The 21,131-nt window shown below is 33.5% G+C and overlaps 3 protein-coding genes across 3 annotated transcripts; 1 reads left to right on the forward strand and 2 right to left on the reverse strand.

Moving 5' to 3' along the window:
* The first annotated feature begins 1,690 nt into the window (after window positions 1-1,690).
* LOC131614959 (uncharacterized) lies at window positions 1,691-3,194 on the forward strand. Its single transcript, XM_058886488.1, has 2 exons — window positions 1,691-2,878; window positions 2,964-3,194. The coding sequence occupies exons 1-2, from the start codon at window positions 1,691-1,693 to the stop codon at window positions 3,192-3,194; spliced, it is 1,419 nt and encodes a 472-aa protein (XP_058742471.1).
* Window positions 3,195-4,944: 1,750 nt separating this feature from the next.
* Window positions 4,945-5,801, reverse strand: LOC131612696 (uncharacterized). The gene is made up of 2 exons (XM_058884460.1): window positions 5,484-5,801; window positions 4,945-5,409 (listed from the first exon to the last, which is right to left on the reverse strand). The coding sequence occupies exons 1-2, from the start codon at window positions 5,625-5,627 to the stop codon at window positions 5,155-5,157; spliced, it is 399 nt and encodes a 132-aa protein (XP_058740443.1). The 5' UTR covers window positions 5,628-5,801; the 3' UTR covers window positions 4,945-5,154.
* Window positions 5,802-13,980: 8,179 nt separating this feature from the next.
* On the reverse strand, window positions 13,981-14,496 carry LOC131614960 (sulfated surface glycoprotein 185-like). Its single transcript, XM_058886490.1, has one exon. It carries the CDS (start codon window positions 14,494-14,496, stop codon window positions 13,981-13,983), a length of 516 nt encoding a protein of 171 aa, XP_058742473.1.
* Window positions 14,497-21,131: the final 6,635 nt, after the last annotated feature.

Raw genomic sequence — 21,131 nt, forward strand, 5'->3', positions numbered from 1 at the left:
TAAGCTAGTAAATTTTAATGATAAAAAAGTTGAAAAAAGGGTGTCTATTTGAATTATTGTATTTATAATTATATTATTTTATAATATTTAAGTTTTTAATTAAGAAATTAATAATATTTTATTGTAATAGTAAATAGGAGAATGTTAGCAGTGGCCAGAAAAGTTATAAAGTCTGGCAAAAATTTAAAGACCACAAATTCACACGGTATATAACATATAAATAATCATCAATTAAAATAAAAGAGACTCTTTATTTTGTCAATAAAAATATAGTTTAAAATAAAAGAGATAAATATAATCTTACAATAGTGGGTTAAATTAAAGGTGAACACTTCGGTACCCTTGAGTTTAGTTGAATATTGATACTCTTATCCAATCAAATACTATGATTCAATGACACGTCATTTTTTACAATTATTTTATTTTAAAATAAATCCAAATATTAAATTAATTAGTACTTAGAGTACTGGTACCCAATTACTTATCATGGTACCTAAGAATTTACCTAAATAAACTTAAGAGATGGTACCTAAGAATTTATCTAAATAAAATTACGAGTCAAGTGTCATTTATGAGACTTCTTTGTAGTGAATATTCGAATAATATCAATATTATCGACTTAAATATCTCTGTTCGATGTAATCAAAACAAAACAGTGCTGTATACCAATTTAATAATAATACCAATTTATGAATAACCTAAATAACCTAAAAAATTTCTTCATCAAACCAAAACATATATTATTAAAATTTAAAATAAAAAAATATTTAAAACCATTACATTAGTTTTAAGAAAATGAAGTTACCGATAATATTTGTTTCCAAGTTATACCACATAACATTACATTAGTTTTAAACTTCATTATTTTAATTATATAGTTATTTATTTATTTATTTATAAGAAATAATTAGGTTGAAAAGGTCATTAGTATTAAAAAGAAAATCTTGCAGAATTGATATGTTAGTCACGTTGCTCCATTGCATATATTGTGTGAAAACACTGTATATTACATCACCATAATTTCATGTGGAGACCGGGCATAGGCCTATGTTGACTGTATGGTGGATTCGCCTATGAATGTTAGCCTAATAAAGTTGATATAGTAATGAATTAGTGAATTCAAGAAGTATCATTTATTTATTTTTTTAAATAGTCTAATAGTTAATCTACACATCTTAAGAATGTAGGAACAAAAATTTTTGGGTTTGAAAGATCTTGATCTATCAACATTGAAACTATCAATTAAGTAGTATTATATTTTTGGCTTAAATGCAGTTTTAGTCCCCCTATTTTACTTTTTTTGAACTTTTAGTCCTCCTATTTTATTTCTCAGCTTTTTGGTCCCCCTATTAAGCTTTGAACTTTTACGAACCCTATTTTATATTGGTTGTGTGTAGATGTGTGCTCTGTAACTTTCGTCGCGTTTACACCTTTGTGCCGTAGCCGTTTTCATCAAATTTTCACCTTCTATGTTCCTCAATATTGTTTACGACGCTCTTCACCTTCATTCTCTCTGCGTTTAATCATTATCAGAAGCAAAGGTTTTCACGGGTTTTGGAAGATGAGGTATGTAAATTGCAATTTTTTCCGGGTTTATGGTTTGTTGAAATTGTAGTAGTTTAATAGCTTGAGTGTTTTCTTATGATTGGGTTTGCATAATATATTTTCCAGACCTTCTCAAAATCCTGCAATGGTAGACGAGGCTGAATTAGTAAATGATTATGAAGAGGAAGTACAATTTATTGATGAGTTTGCTCCAAATTCTGATGATCAGGAAATAGAAGTTGAAATCAATGAGGATGAAGTGCAACTTAGGGGTGAATTGCAAGTAGTTGTCGATGATGTTACTGGTTATGTTGGAAGTGAAGGTGAATTTGATAGTTTCAGTGACACTGAGTATGAGCATAGTGATGATATTGTTGACTTTGATTGGACCACAGTTCTACCTTCCGAGATCTTATTTGATAAGGTGAACAATTCTGACGCTGATGATGACTCTGATGTGTTGCTTACACCTCCTGCTAGTGAAGATGATGAGGAACATCAAAAGTTTCCTGCCTATAAAAGTGGAGAGGTATTCAAGTTTCAACTAGGTATGATGTTTAACAACAAAGATATGGTCAGGGATGCTTTGAAGGAGTATGCAATGAAGATGAATAAAAATGTTGCTCTAAAGAAAAATGATGGAAAGAGAATGGTAGTAAAATGTATGGATGGCTGCAAGTTCTACATGAGAATTACCAAAAGGGTAGGGAACCAATTTTGGCAAGTTGTAAGTCTGATTGATGAACATACATGCTATCGAACTGCACATAATAGGCAGGCAAAGACAACATGGCTCGCCAAGAAATTTGCACATATTCTAAGGCATAGCCCTGACATGAAACCTGTGGGATTGATTGCTGAAGCTGTTGATAGATGGGGAGTAAAGTTGTCCCACGATAAGGCATATAGAGCCAAAAGAAGGGCTATGGAGTTAATCCAAGGTGCTGGTATGGACCAATTCACCCATTTAAGGCGTTATGCGCAAGAGTTGCTAAAGTCAAACCCTAACAGTAATGTTGTGGTGCAATGTGCTGATTCTAATGAAGGTCCCGTGTTTGAGAGGATTTATGTATGCTTAGATGATTGCAAGTCTGGATTTGCAAAATATTGCAGGCCACTTATAGGTTTAGATGCTTGTTTTTTGAAAGGAGACTATGGTGGACAATTAATGGCAGCTGTGGGGAGAGATGGAAATAACAAGATATATCCTATTGCTTATGCTGTTGTGGAGGCCGAGATAAAAGACTCTTGGGAGTGGTTCATCATCATTTTAATGGAAGACCTGGAAAGCCTAAACCATAGGGCTTATACTTTCATTTCAGACCAACAAAAGGTAACATGTTAATGTAAAAAACTTTTGCTATTATTGTATAAGTTTTACTCAATTTGTAAAAATCTCACTATATATATAATGCCAGGGCCTAGTACCAGCAGTGCAAAGTGTGAGTGTTCATGTGGAGCAACGCCTTTGTGTGAAGCATTTATATGGGAATTGGAAAAAGAAATATCCTGGGTTGGAATTGAAAGAGATTATGTGGAGTGCTGCAAGGGCTACAACAGTTGCAGCGTGGGAGAGGGCAATGCTAAGGATGAAAAGTTTAAATAAAGCTGCTTGGAAGGAAATGAATGATATCCCTGCACAACACTAGAGCAGGTCACACTTCAAGACTTATTCTAAATGTGACCTACAGGTAAATAACATGTGTGAAGCATTTAATAGGGCAATTTTAGAATATAGAGATAAACCAATCATCACTATGTTAGAAGGGATTAAACATTATTTGACTAAGAGAATCACTACTCAGAAGGATGCATTAAGCAAGTATAATGGTGATATTTGCCCTAGAATACAGTTGGTACTTGAAAAAAACAAGAAGGTTGCAGAAAATTGGACACCTACATGGCATGGTGATGATGATTTGGCCATTTTTGGTGTAACAAATGGAAGCGAAACATATATCGTCAATCTAAAACAAGAGACATGTGCGTGTAGGAAATGGGATTTAACTGGAATCCCATGTTGTCATGCCATTACGTGCATATTGCAAAACAATAAAAAACCAGAAGAATATGTGTCTGGCTATTACAGGTTTGTATAACATGTATATTGGATGTGTATTCAACACTTTTTCTTGTCATTCAATGCATAACATGTATATGTTTGTTGTCATTATTTATGTAGGAAGACTACGTTCAAGGAGACATACTCACACATAATCTTCCCTACCAATGGGCCACAACTGTGGCCTCTCGATGACCAAGTTTCAATCAATCCACCAGTTATGAGAAGGGCAATCGGACGACCCAAAAAGATGCGAAATAAGGTCAATGACGAACCTAGAAATCCACATGTTCTTCCTAGAAAGCTGCCAAGTGTTACTTGCCATAAGTGTGGAGCAATGGGTCACAATATGAGAACTTGTAAAGGAAAGAGGGCTGCTGACAGGGCCATACCAAAAGGTGGAAATAACAAGAAAGCAAAGGGCGGAAAGACGAAGAAAAAGAATACATCGACAGATGCAACAGAAGTTGGAAACTCATCACAAGCACCTTTGCCCACACAACCATCTCAACCATAGAAAGCTGCCTAGTTATTTTGATTTTATGACAGTAGTCTTACTCGTTATTTTGATGTTATGTTGAAAAGTTGTAACACAAAACTTATATGCAAACTGATATGGATCTGTGACATTTCGGATGCTTTGTGACATTTTGCTTGATATGTTACATTTGTGATGACATTTTGGATCTGTGATATGTATTTTGCTATGATATGTTGCAGTGCAAATATAAGCCATTAAGATGATAACACAGTTTTTACAGTGCAAATATATTTTGCTGTGATATGTATTTTGGTTTGTGACATTAAGATGATAACACAGTTTTTAAGATGAATGATATATTTTGGTTTGTGACATTAAGATGATAACGCAGCGTGACATTAAAATGTATTTTGCTTTGTGACATTAAGATGCTTTACAAATATATTTTGCTGTGATATATTTTGCTGTGATATATATTTTTACAGCGTGTGACTATATTTTTATGGACTGTTCAATTTGAGTGCATCCATAAAGCAGTAGTTCCATTTGATTTCATTCATGTACTTATGGACTTCACGTCCTTCTTTTACTTTTCCTAGATGTTAAAGATGAAGCTAAGAGTTTTTAACTTGGCATAACACACAGTAGTCTTAATGTGTTCATTGTAGAATCACCATATTATTTCAGGACTATGGTATTTAATATGTTCATTTTAGAATCACCATGGTACTTATGGACTTAAGCCTTATAGTACTCCAGGACTGTCATGACAGAAATTTGGAGCAACATTAATTCATTCATAATTTAAAGCAATATTAATTCACACATATACTGCAATGACACAAATTTGGAGCAATATTAATTCATTCATAATTTATCATTACATGGTTGTTTCACAAACCTAAACAAATAAACAACATCACCACAACATGGTTGTTTCACAAACCTAAACAACTAAAAAACAACACCACAACATGGATGTTTCCAAAACCTAACCAACTAAACAACAACATCACATCATGGTTTAAAAACCTAAGTAACTAATCAACAGCATGACAAGGTTGTTTCAAAACCTAATGTGCATCCCAATTGTTGCAACCAGTCCCATTAATAACACAATGCTCATCCCAATTGTAAACTTCAACTGCAATTTCACAAATTTCATCTTCACAGTCAAGTCATTCTCCTTCTGTTTGAATTCATTGGCTTTATTCTTCTCTATAATTAACTGCTCATTCAATGAAGAAATTAACTCTTTTTCTCTTGGAGTCATCTCTTCATCGTACCAAACAAAATGGCTGCACATTTTGTGTCCCTGAATCTACAAAGAACGCAGGAAAAAAATTATTATCAGGGCTTAAGCGTAGAATAAAGTGAGTTATAGAGCTTCAATACCTTATACATTCCACACCCATAGAAACAACGTCCTGGATTAGCATCAGTCCATGCTGTCATCAATGGTGCATCCAACCCACATCTGCATTCATCACGAATGAAAGGATATTTGCTGCGAATGCTTCCTTGGGAAAATCGAGACATGATTGTTTGAATAAGATGGTTGGATTAGGGTTTCACACGGGAGAATTGCAGATTTTATAACTTGATGAAGGTGCAAATTTTACACGGTTTTCACACAGATTAGGGTTTGAACAAATTGATGAAGGTGGAGCTCACAAAGGGGAAGGGATGAGAAGAAAATACGGTTCACAGAGACATCCAACACACAATAGGATTTAGTAAAAATTAATTAAAAGTTTTAATTTATTTTAAAATACTTTTTTTAATTGTTAACTAATTTAAAAATTAATATGTTTGTTTTTTAAGATTTTTATTTTCAATAAGTGAGGTGGCAGGATTTTTTATGTGACACATCAGCTTTTACAATTGCCAAATAGACCAAAATGAGGAGGGACCAAAAAAAAACCAGTCAAAGCTTAATAGGGGGACCAAAAAGCTGAGAAATAAAATAGGGAGACTAAAAGTTCAAAAAAAGTAAAATAGGGGGACTAAAACTGCATTTAAGCCTATATTTTTTAAGAGAAAAAAAAAGGAAAGTAGATCATAGTTTACGAGAGTTTTTGAGTTGTATTGTATTTTTTTTTAAAAAATAATCATTTAAATAAGTTTTTGCATAATTTTTATAAATGTTCATAAGACTCATTAACTACTTTGTATTTTCTACAAAAGACCAGCATATTCTTAAATTGTCTATCACCCCAATTGAATATATTTTTCACAGAATTACTAATTTTTGAAAGGGAGTAATAAATTTTAAATACATAGTAATTAAGAGTTGTCCGAGATTTTTAAGATTTGTTATAGGATTTAGAGGTAGCTCACATATGGATATAAGAAGCTATGTGTGTTTAGTATCTGAGTAAATATGAAATTTCTCTCTCAACTTCGAGATTGAGATATTTATAAGATTCTTTAGCTTAGATATCGAACGCATAGGAAATAACAACTACTCAAGAAAGAACACGGGAGTGGACAGTTAATCCTATGTTATTTAGGAGAACATAGTTGCTTTCCCTTTGATTTCTTCTTCACCGTTGTGGACTAGGGACACGTCATTTCCTACATTTTCTCTCTTCAGGCGAGTTATTCAAGAAGTAAGTGACGTAATTGAGGAAATAGCGTCACATATAGGAAACATGCGATAGATATAGCAAACGGACAATCCGAAAGGCGTGATGGACGAGCTATTATATCACTTTCCTCCTATGTTGCCCCTATTGGACCCTTTACAAATATACGAATACACAGTTTCTCAATCATGAGGGATTGGAAAGGAAAAAGTGATTTAGCATTGTTTTTTCTTTTCTTATTTGAACAAATCCCTATGGTACATTTAGGGTGAGTTTTTCATTTATAGGGTGAAGTGTACATGTCGCAAAATTATGTTTTTGGAAGTGATTTGAAAATTAAATCAAGATTTGTTGCGAAAAGATACAATTAACAGGAAGTCATATATTTCATTTAGGCTTAAGCCCTTGTATCTAAATCAGAAGCCATAAAGATGCATCTAACTTTGCCACGGCATTATGATTTTTAAACTCTTCCAAATAAATATAAAAGTGTGTTTCTAAATGGTCACATTCATAATAAAGTGCATGTTGATCATCCTCCCACTTTTATAAACTCTTATTTTCAACTAAAAAGGCTCTTTAAGATCTGAAACAAGTCCATATAGTTTGGTATGATAGTCTAAGCAATTTTTGCTTGAAAACAAGTTTCTAAAAGGGAAAGATTACATCTCTTTTTCAAAACAAGCATGTCATCTTACTTAGGGACGACAAAATGGGCCGGACTAATTGGGTTGGTCTGAAAGCCCGAAAATAATTCCGATATCAAACATGAAAATTAAAGCCCGTTTATTATCTCAACTTTCAAACTCAATCCGTTAAAAGTCCAAAGTCTAATCGGGCTAGCCCGACCGAGTTGCGGGTAGCCCGTTTATTTTCTTAAAACAATTTTGATAAAAAATCTAATAGACTCTACTATTAATGTTATTTTTTTAAAATATAATTTTTTTACCTAAGACAAATTCAGTCAAATTATTAATTTATAAAAAGAAATTTCTCTAGCTAAGTGGATAAGACATTAGACTCTAATGTAGTGTTGTGAGTTCAAATGTCACTAGCTTTATTGACATTGTAATAGATATTACTAAAGGTCTCACATTAACACTTGTTTTACACTTCCAATAAGTTAGAGATAAAAGAGGAAAATAAAAGTTAGAGGAGAGAGGAATTTTTTCACTTTCGTTATAATTTCTTCATCTAATTGTTTGCTTGTTGCAACAATTTCATTCCTAAAAAACAGTATTTACAAACTCGGTAATTTAATAACCTCCATCAATAGTTTGCTTCATAACTTTGAATTGAAACAATTATAAAAAAATTATAACCGTTTTAATTAAATGTTTGTATCAATTAAAATGTAAAAGTAATCACAATCCACTCAACAAAAATGCAGACCAATTAATGGAGAAAAATGAAGAAAAAAAACTCAAATTTAGGAAGATCATAACACTAATATAATGAAATGATATGAATCCTCTTATTAACAAGTTTAGTTAAATTTCTTCAATTGTTTTAAAAAAATTCGGACTTGTTGAACATTTGAGATAGCTAAAAAAATCCAACTAACACTATAATATTTAAAGAAATATGTGAAGGGTCGTTACCAGAAGCAGACGTATCCAAGGAGAAACACATTAAGCTTAACTCGCAGGGAAGACAAAGATAATCACGATAAGGAGGATGATCATCAACCTAGGGGCACTATTAACACCATAAATGAAGGTCTCTATGAGGGAGGTGAGTCTAGTTCATTAAGGAGACGATAAGTAAGATAGTTTAATCACGTGTTTAACTAATTTTGGAAAATGTCACTCCTTTAAACCACAAATCTCGCTTTCTCAACAAGAAATAAGAAAGAAGTCATTCCCCAAAAAAATGAACTAAATTGTAACACCCCAAATTCTACCCAAAAATATCATGCGAGAAATCAGGGTATTTTGAAAACTATCAACAAGCATTTGGGATATCACATTTACTTCATATAAACAACTCATAAACAGATACATAGCACTTTAATCTCAGAGAAGCACAAAACAACTTATAACAGCTTTTAGACAAACCAACTTCATTTTAATATGCAGCGGAATCATAACATTCAGCTTTATAAACAAATCATCTTATTTAATCGGAAACAACTTCAAACATCATAGTACTTCTCATTATCCAATTTGGAACTCAACAACTAAAATATGAACAACATAGAAACAACAATATAGACAACCCCCCGAGTGCTACGTATCAGAGCGACACACCAACCGGACACGATGAAGCTACAAACTTCCATAACTATACTTGAGTACCTGCTCATTTCCAATGGTAGGGGAAACATCAGAAGAAGGGGTGAAATATCAAACATTATAAAGGAAAGTATGATAATACATATAGCAAAGGTAAAATCATACACAATTCACCACTTCTCAATATAAGCAATTTGCATCACAACAATAATGTTAACTATCAACTATAACAATGTATTCAAGTTTTCAAGTATGTCATTCAAGCACATAATAACATACACTTCATAATCACAACGTAAATTAATACAACTATCAACAATGACAAAACATGGTTCATATATTCCACATATATACATATATCATTAATACATATATATATATATATATATATATATATATATATATATATATATATATATATATATATATATATATATATATATATATATATTCGCATTCTCATCATATACGTTTCATTTACATATATCACATCTACACACATCAACAATTCATATCAAATTAATTCAACTTCACAAACTATGCATTCACACATCATAGCATTCACTTCATAAACACAATAATTCAAAATTCGACTCAATATGCAACTCAAGTGTGCATATGCATGTGGTACCAATCGGAGCTTCAGCCTCCGTCACTAATTGCCCAATTCAGAGGCACAAGGCATAAGCCTTCGTCACTAGTTTTCCAATCCAGGCCGTCACAGAGTAAGCATATGAAATGTGACTCGACAAACAAGACAACACAACATACTCATCACAATCACATATCGTCACGAGGCATAAGCCTATATCACAATCAATTACCATTTATACGAGGTAATTCACGTCACCACAATATTTCATCTTCACTTAGTCACAAAATCATCCTCACAAATATATACAACATCACGTATTCACAAAATCGTCACAAATATACAATTCGCATATCATCAAGATCATTACAATTATCATCATGTTTCGGCACATCGACACAATTACTCAATTTCACATATTAACACAGTCATCGCAATTATCATCATAATCTACTAAACTAACGACAATTAGCTAGGATTCATACCATAAGGTTAATCATATAACAGTGCACAATAATAATCATATTGGCAATCACAACATTATTCGCAACAAAGGCATCTAAACCGAAATCACAATTTTTGGTCAATTCTCAAAATAATCTCAATATGCCAATATATCAAGTAAATCAAATCGGCTTTCAATCATCAACTAAATCAATTAGAAATAATGTTCATTATCAAAACAACATCATTGGCATAACAATATATTATTCTCAACTTGAATATTCAACCAAAACACAATTACGATCAATTTCTCAAAATACCGTAATTTACCAATAAACCGAATAATTGGTCCAAGTCCAAGTATATTCCAATCGCATAGACTTATTGGAATCAATTCAACTAATAATTTAATTATCCAATTAATAATCAAACTATATTAATTTCAATTCGACTATTATATTTCTATTCCATTATTTTTCAATTCTACAACAAAACCCATTATTTCACTATCAATGGTTTACCCACAATAAACACAACAATCTAATACACATAGATTATCAATTGCACACAACTTATCACATTTATATCATCACATTCCAACAAATCATCAAATACCCAAAATTGCAACATAGAAGAACATGGATATCAAAGTATAGAATCAAACCCACCATAACATACTATCATACAACCCTTTAGCATGAAAGAACCTCACCCTTACCTTGGTAAATATGGACTCTTTCACAATAGCTCTAAGCTTTTCTCCAAAAGAAATCCTTTATAACATCATTTGGAGACACACCTAAAAATCAGTTCGGAAATCAGCTTATCAGACGAACTTAAAACCCTCAAAATCAAAATCGCTCTGGTCAGAACTTACCTCTATGAGTCAGGAACATTGTGTCCAAGTACCGTAAGGATCCAACGGTTGGATTGAGAGATACGTTCGTTTTGCTAAGGTGACTCTTTGATGAAACATAGCTGCGAAAGTGGGGTTTCTTCTAGCTTTTCTCTTCCACCATTGTTCTCTTCCCTTTTGCCTCTTTTCTCTTCTTCCTATCGTTTTCCCCAAAATGAAAATAGTAACCTCTAAAACCCTAACCTTCTCTTACTATCTTACCTATGTCAATTGGGCTTAACCCACCAATCCATCCATTATGTTTCTATCACTTAGGTCCATTTAGTTATATCTCTCTAATAACTCAATTAAGTCAAACAACACAAACACTCACATAATTAAATACTTAAATAATTATTATATCACATAATAACTAAATAAATAATTAATTATTAAAAACACCAAATAATATAATTAATAAAAATATTAATAAAAATCGGGATGTTAAAAAACAGTATTTACAAACTCAGTAATTTAATAACCTCCATCAATAGTTTGCTTCATAACTTTGAATTGAAACAATTATAAAAAAAAATTATAACAGTTTTAATTAAATGTTTGTATCAATTAAAATGTAAAAATAATCACAATCCACTCAACAAAAATGCAGACCAATTAATGGAGAAAAATGAAGAAAAAAACTCAAATTTAGGAAGATCATAACACTAATATAATGAAATGATATGAATCTTCTTATTAACAAGTTTAGTTGAATTTCTTCAATTGTTTTAAAAAAATTCGGACTTGTTGAACATTTGAGATAGCTAAAAAAATCCAACTAACACTATAATATTTAAAGAAATACGTGAAGGGTCGTTACCAGAAGCAGACGTATCCAAGGAGAAACACATTAAGCTTAACTCGCAGGGAAGACAAAGATAATCACGATAAGGAGGATGATCATCAACCTAGGGGCACTATTAACACCATAAATGAAGGTCTCTATGAGGGAGGTGAGTCTAGTTCATTAAGGAGACGATAAGTAAGATAGTTTAATCACGTGTTTAACTAATTTTGGAAAATGTCACTCCTTTAAACCACAGATATCGCTTTCTCAACAAGAAATAAGAAAGAAGTCATTCCCCAAAAAAATGAACTAAATGGTGATAAACAAGGACAAACCTACTACTAACGTAATTTAGGCAATGACCTCCATAAATTTTTGAGTAATTTTTAATGAGCAAAATGAAGGGAAGTGAGAGATGATTTGTCGTTTCTAAAATATAAGAGAAGAGTTACAAGATACTCTTTAGTCTCAAATAAAATGTCACATTTCCTTTATATATATATATATATATATATATATATATATATATATATATATATATATATATATATATATATATATATATATATATATATATATATATATATATATATATATATGACGTATCATATGAGAATGATATTTTTATGTGAGAACATGGGAATGAATCTGAATCATTAGATTTTAAAATAAATAATGCATGCATAAATCAAAGTGTTTGATTATAGTTTAAGCAATATGTTCCAGGTCAATTTGTTGAGTTTTTTAATCAAGAACTATATTAATTTGAGAATGATTCAAGTAATAACAAAATTAGAACCTCAAAAATAATTAACTGCATGATTCGAATCGCAGACTGCCTAACTTGAATAAAACAAGATTGCATTTCCTTTGGAGTTGATTATGTAATATGGATTTGAATCACATGTTTTGAAGACTCGAATCACAGAAATGGGTTCTCATATTTTATTGATTCTTGATTGAAATCACTTGATCCTTTGACTTGAATCATACTACTTGCTTATGACTCGAATCAAACACAATTTTCACTCATTATGTGTTATATCTCCAACACATAAAAAATTATTTTCACTCAAAATCTTTCAAAAAAATAATGTTGTACAACATACACTTCCACTATTGGTTTGAAATTTTACAACATACTTGTTTTCTCATTTTCGAAAGAGGTTTTGAATCTATTTTGAGTTTTTTTACAAACGGATTCTTTCATCTTCTACCTTATTCTTTTTTCATTTTTATGTGGATCTAAATCTCATCTTTTGATATGTGTGACTTTCGAGGAGATTATGTTATTGTGATTAACAATCTTTGAAGATTTTTTAATATTTCTGAGATTTTGTAAAGTGTGTGTCGTTGTGGTTGGTTTTGACAAGTCCAACGAGAAAGAATGAGGTTATTCTCTCAAGAATTATTTTGGCAGTGTTATATGAAAGCCTACGAACAAAGTGAGAGTTCTTCTTAATATTCAGACACATCAAGGCTCAAGATACCAGTAGGATCGAGGAAATATCGCTGCAAAATATAGACTTTGGAGCAGTATTCTTGGTGTTGGAAAATTCAAGTCGGTTTCGAGTAAAGATTTCACATGGATTCAGTTTTGGATACTGTGTACAATTCAATTGAGAGGCAGATAGAAGATTTTATATCTTCAGCATTATTTGGATAGTGATTGTACTGACCATCTTGTAATTTGTCACAAAGTATAGTGGAATACTAAATTTTTTAATAGAAAATCATTGAAGAGCGGAGTAGACATAGTTAGGACGATAATCTCTCTCCCTCCATCTCTCTCCTCGAAACTGTGATTAATAGTATTGATTATGTAGATGTACACTTCTCATATAAATTGATCTTAATTTAGCACTCCATTTTGGTTTACATTTTGCTCTAATTTGTCATCTTTATATACCGATTAAAGGGTAACATAATCAATCTTCTAGACACATTGCTTCTGACATACAAAATATTTTTGAAGACAGACCGTTACATTCTCGTATTCTCGTCCTACATCCTACTCAAATTTTAAATTGATCTTTAAGTTCATTTGATGAATAAATATATTTTTCAAGTAACAAGAATTCAATCTTATTATTATTATTATTATTATTATTATTATTAATAATAATAATAATAATAATAATAATAATAATAATAATAATAATAATAATAATAATAATAATAAAAAATTCATTTATTTAAGCTTAGACTTTAATTTATTCAAATTTCTTATGCAAGAATATTATTTCTCAACTAATTGCAAGACCTAATAGAGCTAGCTACTCGATCTCAATTCTGTAAAAACACAATTAATTTAAGCACCAAGATTACACCCAAATTAATCATTTACCAAAACTAAACAACAAAACAATAAGTAAGGCAAAGAAAGACCCCATAAACCAAGCACCGATGAATCATAGAATACACTGAGTGTGAATTCGGATTCACGAAGAGTACTAAATGAAATGGCATCATCGTTTCACCGCTACTCTTGTCCTCATAATCTGGTGGTGCATAGTAAGCAAATGGTGTCCTCGGAGAAAAATATGAATATTGTGGTGGCGGGTATGGAACTTCACAATTATTTGGACACGGTAACTTCGGAAGCGGCGGTGGCGGACATTCGACGATCGCTGGTGGAAGTGGAGGAGATGGCGGAGGCGGAGACGGCGGTGCTGGTGCTGGTGGTGGTGGACACTCAATCACTTGTGGAGGTGGAGGTGGTAGAGGTTGACATGGATTCTCACACTCAACACACATTGTGCATGGAACTTGGTCTTTTGCTATTGATGAAACTGATGAAGAAGTAGCTTTTGTTTTGGCTGAAAATGCAAGCATGAAAATAAGCAAGAAAGGCAATAGAGTTGCCATAATTATTTTTGAGCAAGAAGCAAAATAGTGTTACTATTGTATCACTAAATTGAGGATTTGAATTGGTTTATTTATAGATATATGAGTGTTTATAATATAGCAATATGTTGGTGACCGCATCAATTGTCGGTGCTTTACCTTATACGCCATTGTCTCATTATCAAATCTAGCGACCAATGCTTAAGAAACACACAATTTTGTTGATGCTTTTTTTAGTCCCACACATGCCAATGGAGTATAGTGTTAATCAGTTACACTTGGTCCGAAATATAGAAAATGTTAAAAAAACTCAAATAACGCTTACACCTCAAGTAAGTGTATCACATTGATACGGGCATGCTGGTTGCTTTCGACACTCTTATGACACTCATATAACACGGGTGAGAAAAATTATGTAATTGTAATAAAAAAAACAAATAAATATTTTCTAATATAATTTGAATATACATAGTATCTTATCTTAATGTATGTGTTTTATTAGGTTTTTGTTGTTAATATGCTAAAATTTGATAAAATTGTGTATAATAATACTACTAGTGTCATTTTTATTGGTATTTATTTGAGGCCTGATTTGTTATCGGCAATGTTATACAAATTGAGATGAGAATTGAAGCGGTGGATTTTATCTTGTAGGATATAATGGTGATAGTTTACTATACTGGAAGTATTCATGTACATCACTTTCACATCAATTAAAAGTTATAATTCATTTTGTATAAAAACTTATTACGAGTGGCTTTTGTTTGCGGTGATTTTTGTCCAAAGAAAATCAAATAAATTATAAAACATAAATGTGTAATCTTTATAGATTGGCATGTGTGTATATGGTTGTTTTGGAAGTATTTTTTTAATATAATTTAAATAATGATTGGCATGTGTGTATATGGTTGTTTTGGAAGTATTTTTTTAATATAATTTAAATAATGATGGAGAAAAACATAAAAGAGAAAAATAAGAATACTTTTATTACTATATCGGTGTATTTTTTTACAATAAAATTTGTCATATTTATAAGATGTTGTTTTTCGGTTTAATAAAATAATGCCACAGAGGAAATTATCGGCTGAGTCGCGGATCGGTACGCTTTCTTTAAGACGTTTCGCGGTACTGCCAGATTTATGCAAAGCAGCTCGTAAATACCCACGACGCCTCCAGGATAAAACAGCTCGTTTCAATACGATTCACACTTGCACGTGTGATGAATCGTTCTAAATGATACACCTTTCTGATGGTTAAAAAACCAGTCTCAGTATCTGGATTAATTCCAGTCGAAAAAAGAAAAGAACAATTTGAGATGAAGCAGAGTAAGAGAGAGAGGAGAGAATTCGGAATTGAACTCTGGAGTGCAGAATAAGTGACTGAGGGAAAAGTATTTATAGGCAAAAGGATCCACCCGAATGGACCAAATCGTGGGCGAAAATAGTGGGAGAGTTGAACCGGCCCAGTCAAAGTAACCGTTATTCACTTGGTCAGACTTGGAGGACAAGTAAACCTAGTCAAAATCTAGGTTAAGACTTGGTCTAAGGACACGTCACCAATTCGTATTAATTAATATTAAATATTAATTAATTTCTTATTTAATAGTATTTAATTTTTACCGAATTAATTAATTATTCAATGATAATTAATTTCCATTAATTCGGGTTCCAAAAAATTAATTCATGTAGACCGAACCGAGCCGAGCCGAGCCGAGCCGAGCCGAGCCGAGCCGAGCCGGCCGGCCGGACGGACGGACGGCGGCGGCGGCGCGCGCGCGCGTGTGTGTCTTCTTGGCATATTGGTGTGTCCTCACTCCTTTATAAAATTGTAGGTGCCCTTGGGCCCAACAACAATTGTTCAAGTTGGAATATATATACACTACTAATATTTGTGTTCCCTCCAATGTGGGACTTAAATGAACCTTTTCAAATTCATCTCCATATTAGCTCTTACTTGTGTTCATTTATTGCTCATTTAATGTCAATAAATCTTTCCAACTCTTCCTCCAAGTTATCATCATTCCAAGTTCCAACAATCCCCCACTTGAATTTAAAAGGTGATTTTAGAAGTACGTTAAACGTTTCTAAGATTATGCATAAACAAAGGTGTCTACGACTTGAACCTTTGCGTAGCAAGTAAGATTCCGATTCAACAAGAGTGACACTATTGTCTTGAACTCTATCTCAGACATCAGACCTGCACATAACCTTTTCTTAAGGTGTATTCTTAATAGCCCGTGCTTTTAATGGCCCTGCACGTGTATCCCGGTTTAGTGAAGGCTCTAGGAATCCTGCCTCGAAATTCCATAGGAACCGGCCTCAGTTCCACAATCACATAGGTGAATCTATCAAGAGTACTCCTGTAGCCTAGGTACCCCCTCATATAGAGTATAGATTTCATTAAGAGTTTCTATTATCTCATCCTCTTATCACTTCAGGATTCATGCTTCTTTTATTTAGTTTAGCATGATCGTCTCATATCACTCACAACTTGTTATTACCCATTGAACCTATTTCTTGGGATCTCCAGTCAATTAGGTCGGGTTACCATCATGAGCGACTCACATTCCTATAGGCATTAGTCCCATCTTATATGATGTATTATAGACTTTCTCTCTAGCTAATCCTTTCGTCAAAGGATCTGCTAAATTTTCATCAGTGCGTACATGATCCACTCTCACAGCTCCTTTAGAGATACAGTCTCTAATAGTGCTGTGCTTTCTTCTAATTTGACGTCTTTTACCATTATAATAACGGTTCTCTATTTTTGCAATAGCCGCGGTACTATCGCAGTGGATCAACACAGCTGGCATAGGTTTTTCCCACAAAGGAATCTCAGCTAGCAAGCATCTTAACCAACTTGCTTCTTCACTAGCATTTGCTAATGCTATCATTTCAGACTCCATCGTGGACTGAGCCAGGATAGTCTGTTTCTTTGATTTCCAAGATACAGCTCCTCCGGCTATGTTGAATACATAGCCACTAGTAGCTTTGGAATCATCTGATAAAGTATTCCAATCTGCATCACTGTATCCTTCAAGTACTGCAGGAAATCTCTGATAATGTAGACCGAGGTTCATTGTCTTTTTAAGGTACCGCATGACTCGCTCAATAGCTCGCCAATGCTCATTACTCGGTCTACTTGTAAACCTACACAACAATCCTACAACATATGCAATGTCTGGTCTAGTACAATCAGTGGCATACCTAAGACTGCCAATGATGCTTGCATATTCTGCCTGTCTGACACTTTCACCAGTGTTCTTAAACAGTTTCATACTTGGATCATATGGTGTACTTGATGGTTTACATTCAAAATAGTTATATTTCTTTAAGATCTTTTCCACGTAGTGTGATTGATCCAAAGAAATTCCTCGTTCAGATTTTGTGATCTTGATGCCAAGAATCACACTCGCTTCTCCGAGGTCTTTCATATCAAAGTTGTTGCACAACAATGATTTCATAGCGTTAACGGCATGAATGTTTGATCCAAATATGAGTAGGTCGTCTACGTATAGACAGATGATAGTGCAAATGCGATTCTCAGATTTGTAATAAACGCATTTGTCACTTTCATTCACTTTGTACCCATTCGATATCATTAGGTTATCAAACTTTTCATGCCATTGCTTAGGAGCTTGTTTTAATCCATACAAGGATTTATCTAACTTACAGACCTTGTTCTCTTGTCCATGGATCACAAAACCTTCAGGTTGTTCCATATAGATTTCTTCTTCTAAGTCACCGTTTAGAAAAGCTGTTTTTACATCCATTTGGTGTACTATCAAATTATAGATAGCAGCGATTGATATAAGTACCCTAATGGATGTAATTCTAGTGACTGGAGAGTAAGTATCAAAGAAATCTACATTTTCTCTTTGTCTAAAACCCTTGGCTACAAGACGAGCCTTGTATTTATCAATAGTTCCATCAGGTTTTAGTTTCTTTTTCAAAACCCATTTACAACCAATTGGTTTGCATCCAGGAGGCAAGTCTACTAAGTGCCAGGTCTTGTTAGACTCAAGAGAATCTATCTCATCATTAATGGCTTCCTGCCATAAGTCTGCATCTAGCGATGACAAAGCTTCTTGAAAATTTATTGGATCTTCTTCTACATTATAAGCCGCATAGTCAGGCCCATAATCTTTAGAGACTCTTACTCGTTTACTTCGTCGAAGTTCTGTTTCTACCTTGTTGTTGCTTTCTGTGCTTCTTATCACAGGAATGTGACTCGATTGAGTGCCCCCACTATTTCTTGATTTGAAGGGAAATTTGTCTTCATAGAAATCAACATCATTCGATTCTATGATCACTTTTGCATTTAGGTCATAAAACCTATATGCCTTACTGTTTGCTGCATAACCAATGAATACACATTCGTATGCTCTACTAGCGAGTTTAACTCGTTTCGGATCCGGAATTCTGACATAGGCCAGACAGCCCCAAGTTCTCAAATAAGACAAGTTTGGTTGTCTTTTCTTTAATATCTCATAAGGTGAGATCTTACTTTTTGACTTGGGTATTCTATTCATGACATAGCAAACAGTCAATAAAATTTCCCCCCACCAGTGAGGTGCAGCACCAGAATTCATCATAATTGCAACAACAAGTTCAGTAAAAGTTCTATTCTTTCTCTCTGCTTTACCATTCATTTCAGGAGAGTATGGAGCAGTCGTTTCATGTACAATTCCATGCTTAATATAAAATTCATTAAATAACCCAGAATCGTATTCAGTTCCCCTATCACTACGAAGTCTCTTAATCTTCTTACTAAATTGATTCTCAATTTCAGTCACATACATCTTAAACATGTCAAGCGCTTCACTTTTATTTTTCATTAAGTATACATAAGTATAATCAGAACAATCGTCAATAAAAGTGATAAAATAACGTTTACTATTTCTAGTTAAGGTTCCATCTAATTCACATATATCAGAATGTATAAGATCTAGGGGATTAGATCCTTTAATTATTGATTTATGTGAGGTCTTAGTTATTTTAGCTTGACTACAATATTCACATTTATTAGTATCATTCACATTTAATTTAGGAATTAAACCTAAGTCGCTTGCATTAGAAATAATTCGCTTATTAACGTGACAAAGTCTAGCATGCCAAATATTAAAATCACACAAAGAGTAAACGGAAGGAGAAACTTTATTAAAATCAACATTCAACTTAAACATGCCATCAGCGGCGTACCCTTTCCCAACAAAAATACCATTCTTAGTGATGGTGTACAAATCTGCCCCTATAGTTTGACTAAACCCTGCCTTATTTAAAAGAAAACCAGAAACAAGATTCTTCCTAATTTCAGGAACGTGCATGACGTCCTTCAAGATCAAAGTCTTTCCTGAGGTGAATTTCAGCTCAACATCTCCAATTCCAGCAACATTAGTGGTGTGAGCATCTCCCAACAGCACTTTCTTATCTTCAGCAATAGTGTATGTCTTGAACATAGCACGGTCATAGCAGACATGGCGAGAGGCACCAGTGTCTATCCACCAGCCATCACTTCCACCAACCATGTTGATTTCAGTGATCATAGCAACAAATGGCTCATCAGTCATATTAATTTGAGCATTTGATCCAGCAACAGGTTTAGGCCTGCTCTTACATTTCCTTGCCATATGACCCGGTTTTCCACAATTGTAGCAAGTGAAAACCGGAGCGTCATTTCTCTGTTGTGTTGGTTGCTGCCTAGCAAATGGAGCAGATGGGGCCCTAGAGGGATTCCCATTCTTAATTCGGTTCACAGCATTGCGGTTCTGATTCTTTAATGGTTTGCCAGTAGGCTTCAGAACCGCACCGAATTTCTTTTTGTTGTTCGAAACAACTAAGACTTCATCTTTCTGATCTTGTCTCCGAGCTTCCTCTTCAATTCGGAGGCGAGTAATCAGACTCTCGATTGAAAATTCTTTTGTTTTGTGTCGAAGGACATTTTTGAAATCTTTCCAACCGGGGGGCAGTTTGTCAATTATTACAGCAATTTGAAATTGTTCATCGAGGGGCATACCTTCAGTAATGATTTCATGAGCAATTTTCTGAAGCTCGTGGCTTTGAGCTTCCACAGACTTTTCATCCACCATCTTGTAATTCAAGTAGCGGCTCACAGCATATTTCTTTGCACCAGCTTCTTCGGTGTCATACTTCTTTTGGAGAGCTTCCCAAACCTGTTTAGCAGTCTTGTGATTACTATAGTAATCATATAGGTCATCAGCAAGACTGTTCAGAATGTGATGTTTGCATAGGTAATCATTTTCTTGCCATAGGGCAATTTCTTTTCGGAGCTGTAAGTCATCTGCTGCGGCTTTTTCTTTTGCAGCAGAGTCTCCATCAGACGTTTTGGAAGCTCCGTCCTTTTTGGAGGTTCCGTCAGATTCAGCAGTTGACTTACCATTAGTTATCTCGATTGATCCAGAAGGAACAATTGGGATGTCCTCAGTCAGAACGTGAGCAACCTTTTTCAGAGTTAGGAAAAACTTCATCTTAGATTGCCAACGTTTGAAATTGGATCCCTCAAACTTGAATGGTTTGTCATTCGCAGAAGCGGCCGCAGTATTACCGATAGTTTCCTCAGTCGACATGGCAGTTACAGAATCGTCTTAAAATTGTTGTTTTTCGGTTTAATAAAATAATGCCACAGAGGAAATTATC

This window comes from Vicia villosa, linkage group LG6 (assembly GCF_029867415.1).
Source record: "Vicia villosa cultivar HV-30 ecotype Madison, WI linkage group LG6, Vvil1.0, whole genome shotgun sequence".
NCBI lineage: Eukaryota > Viridiplantae > Streptophyta > Magnoliopsida > Fabales > Fabaceae > Vicia > Vicia villosa.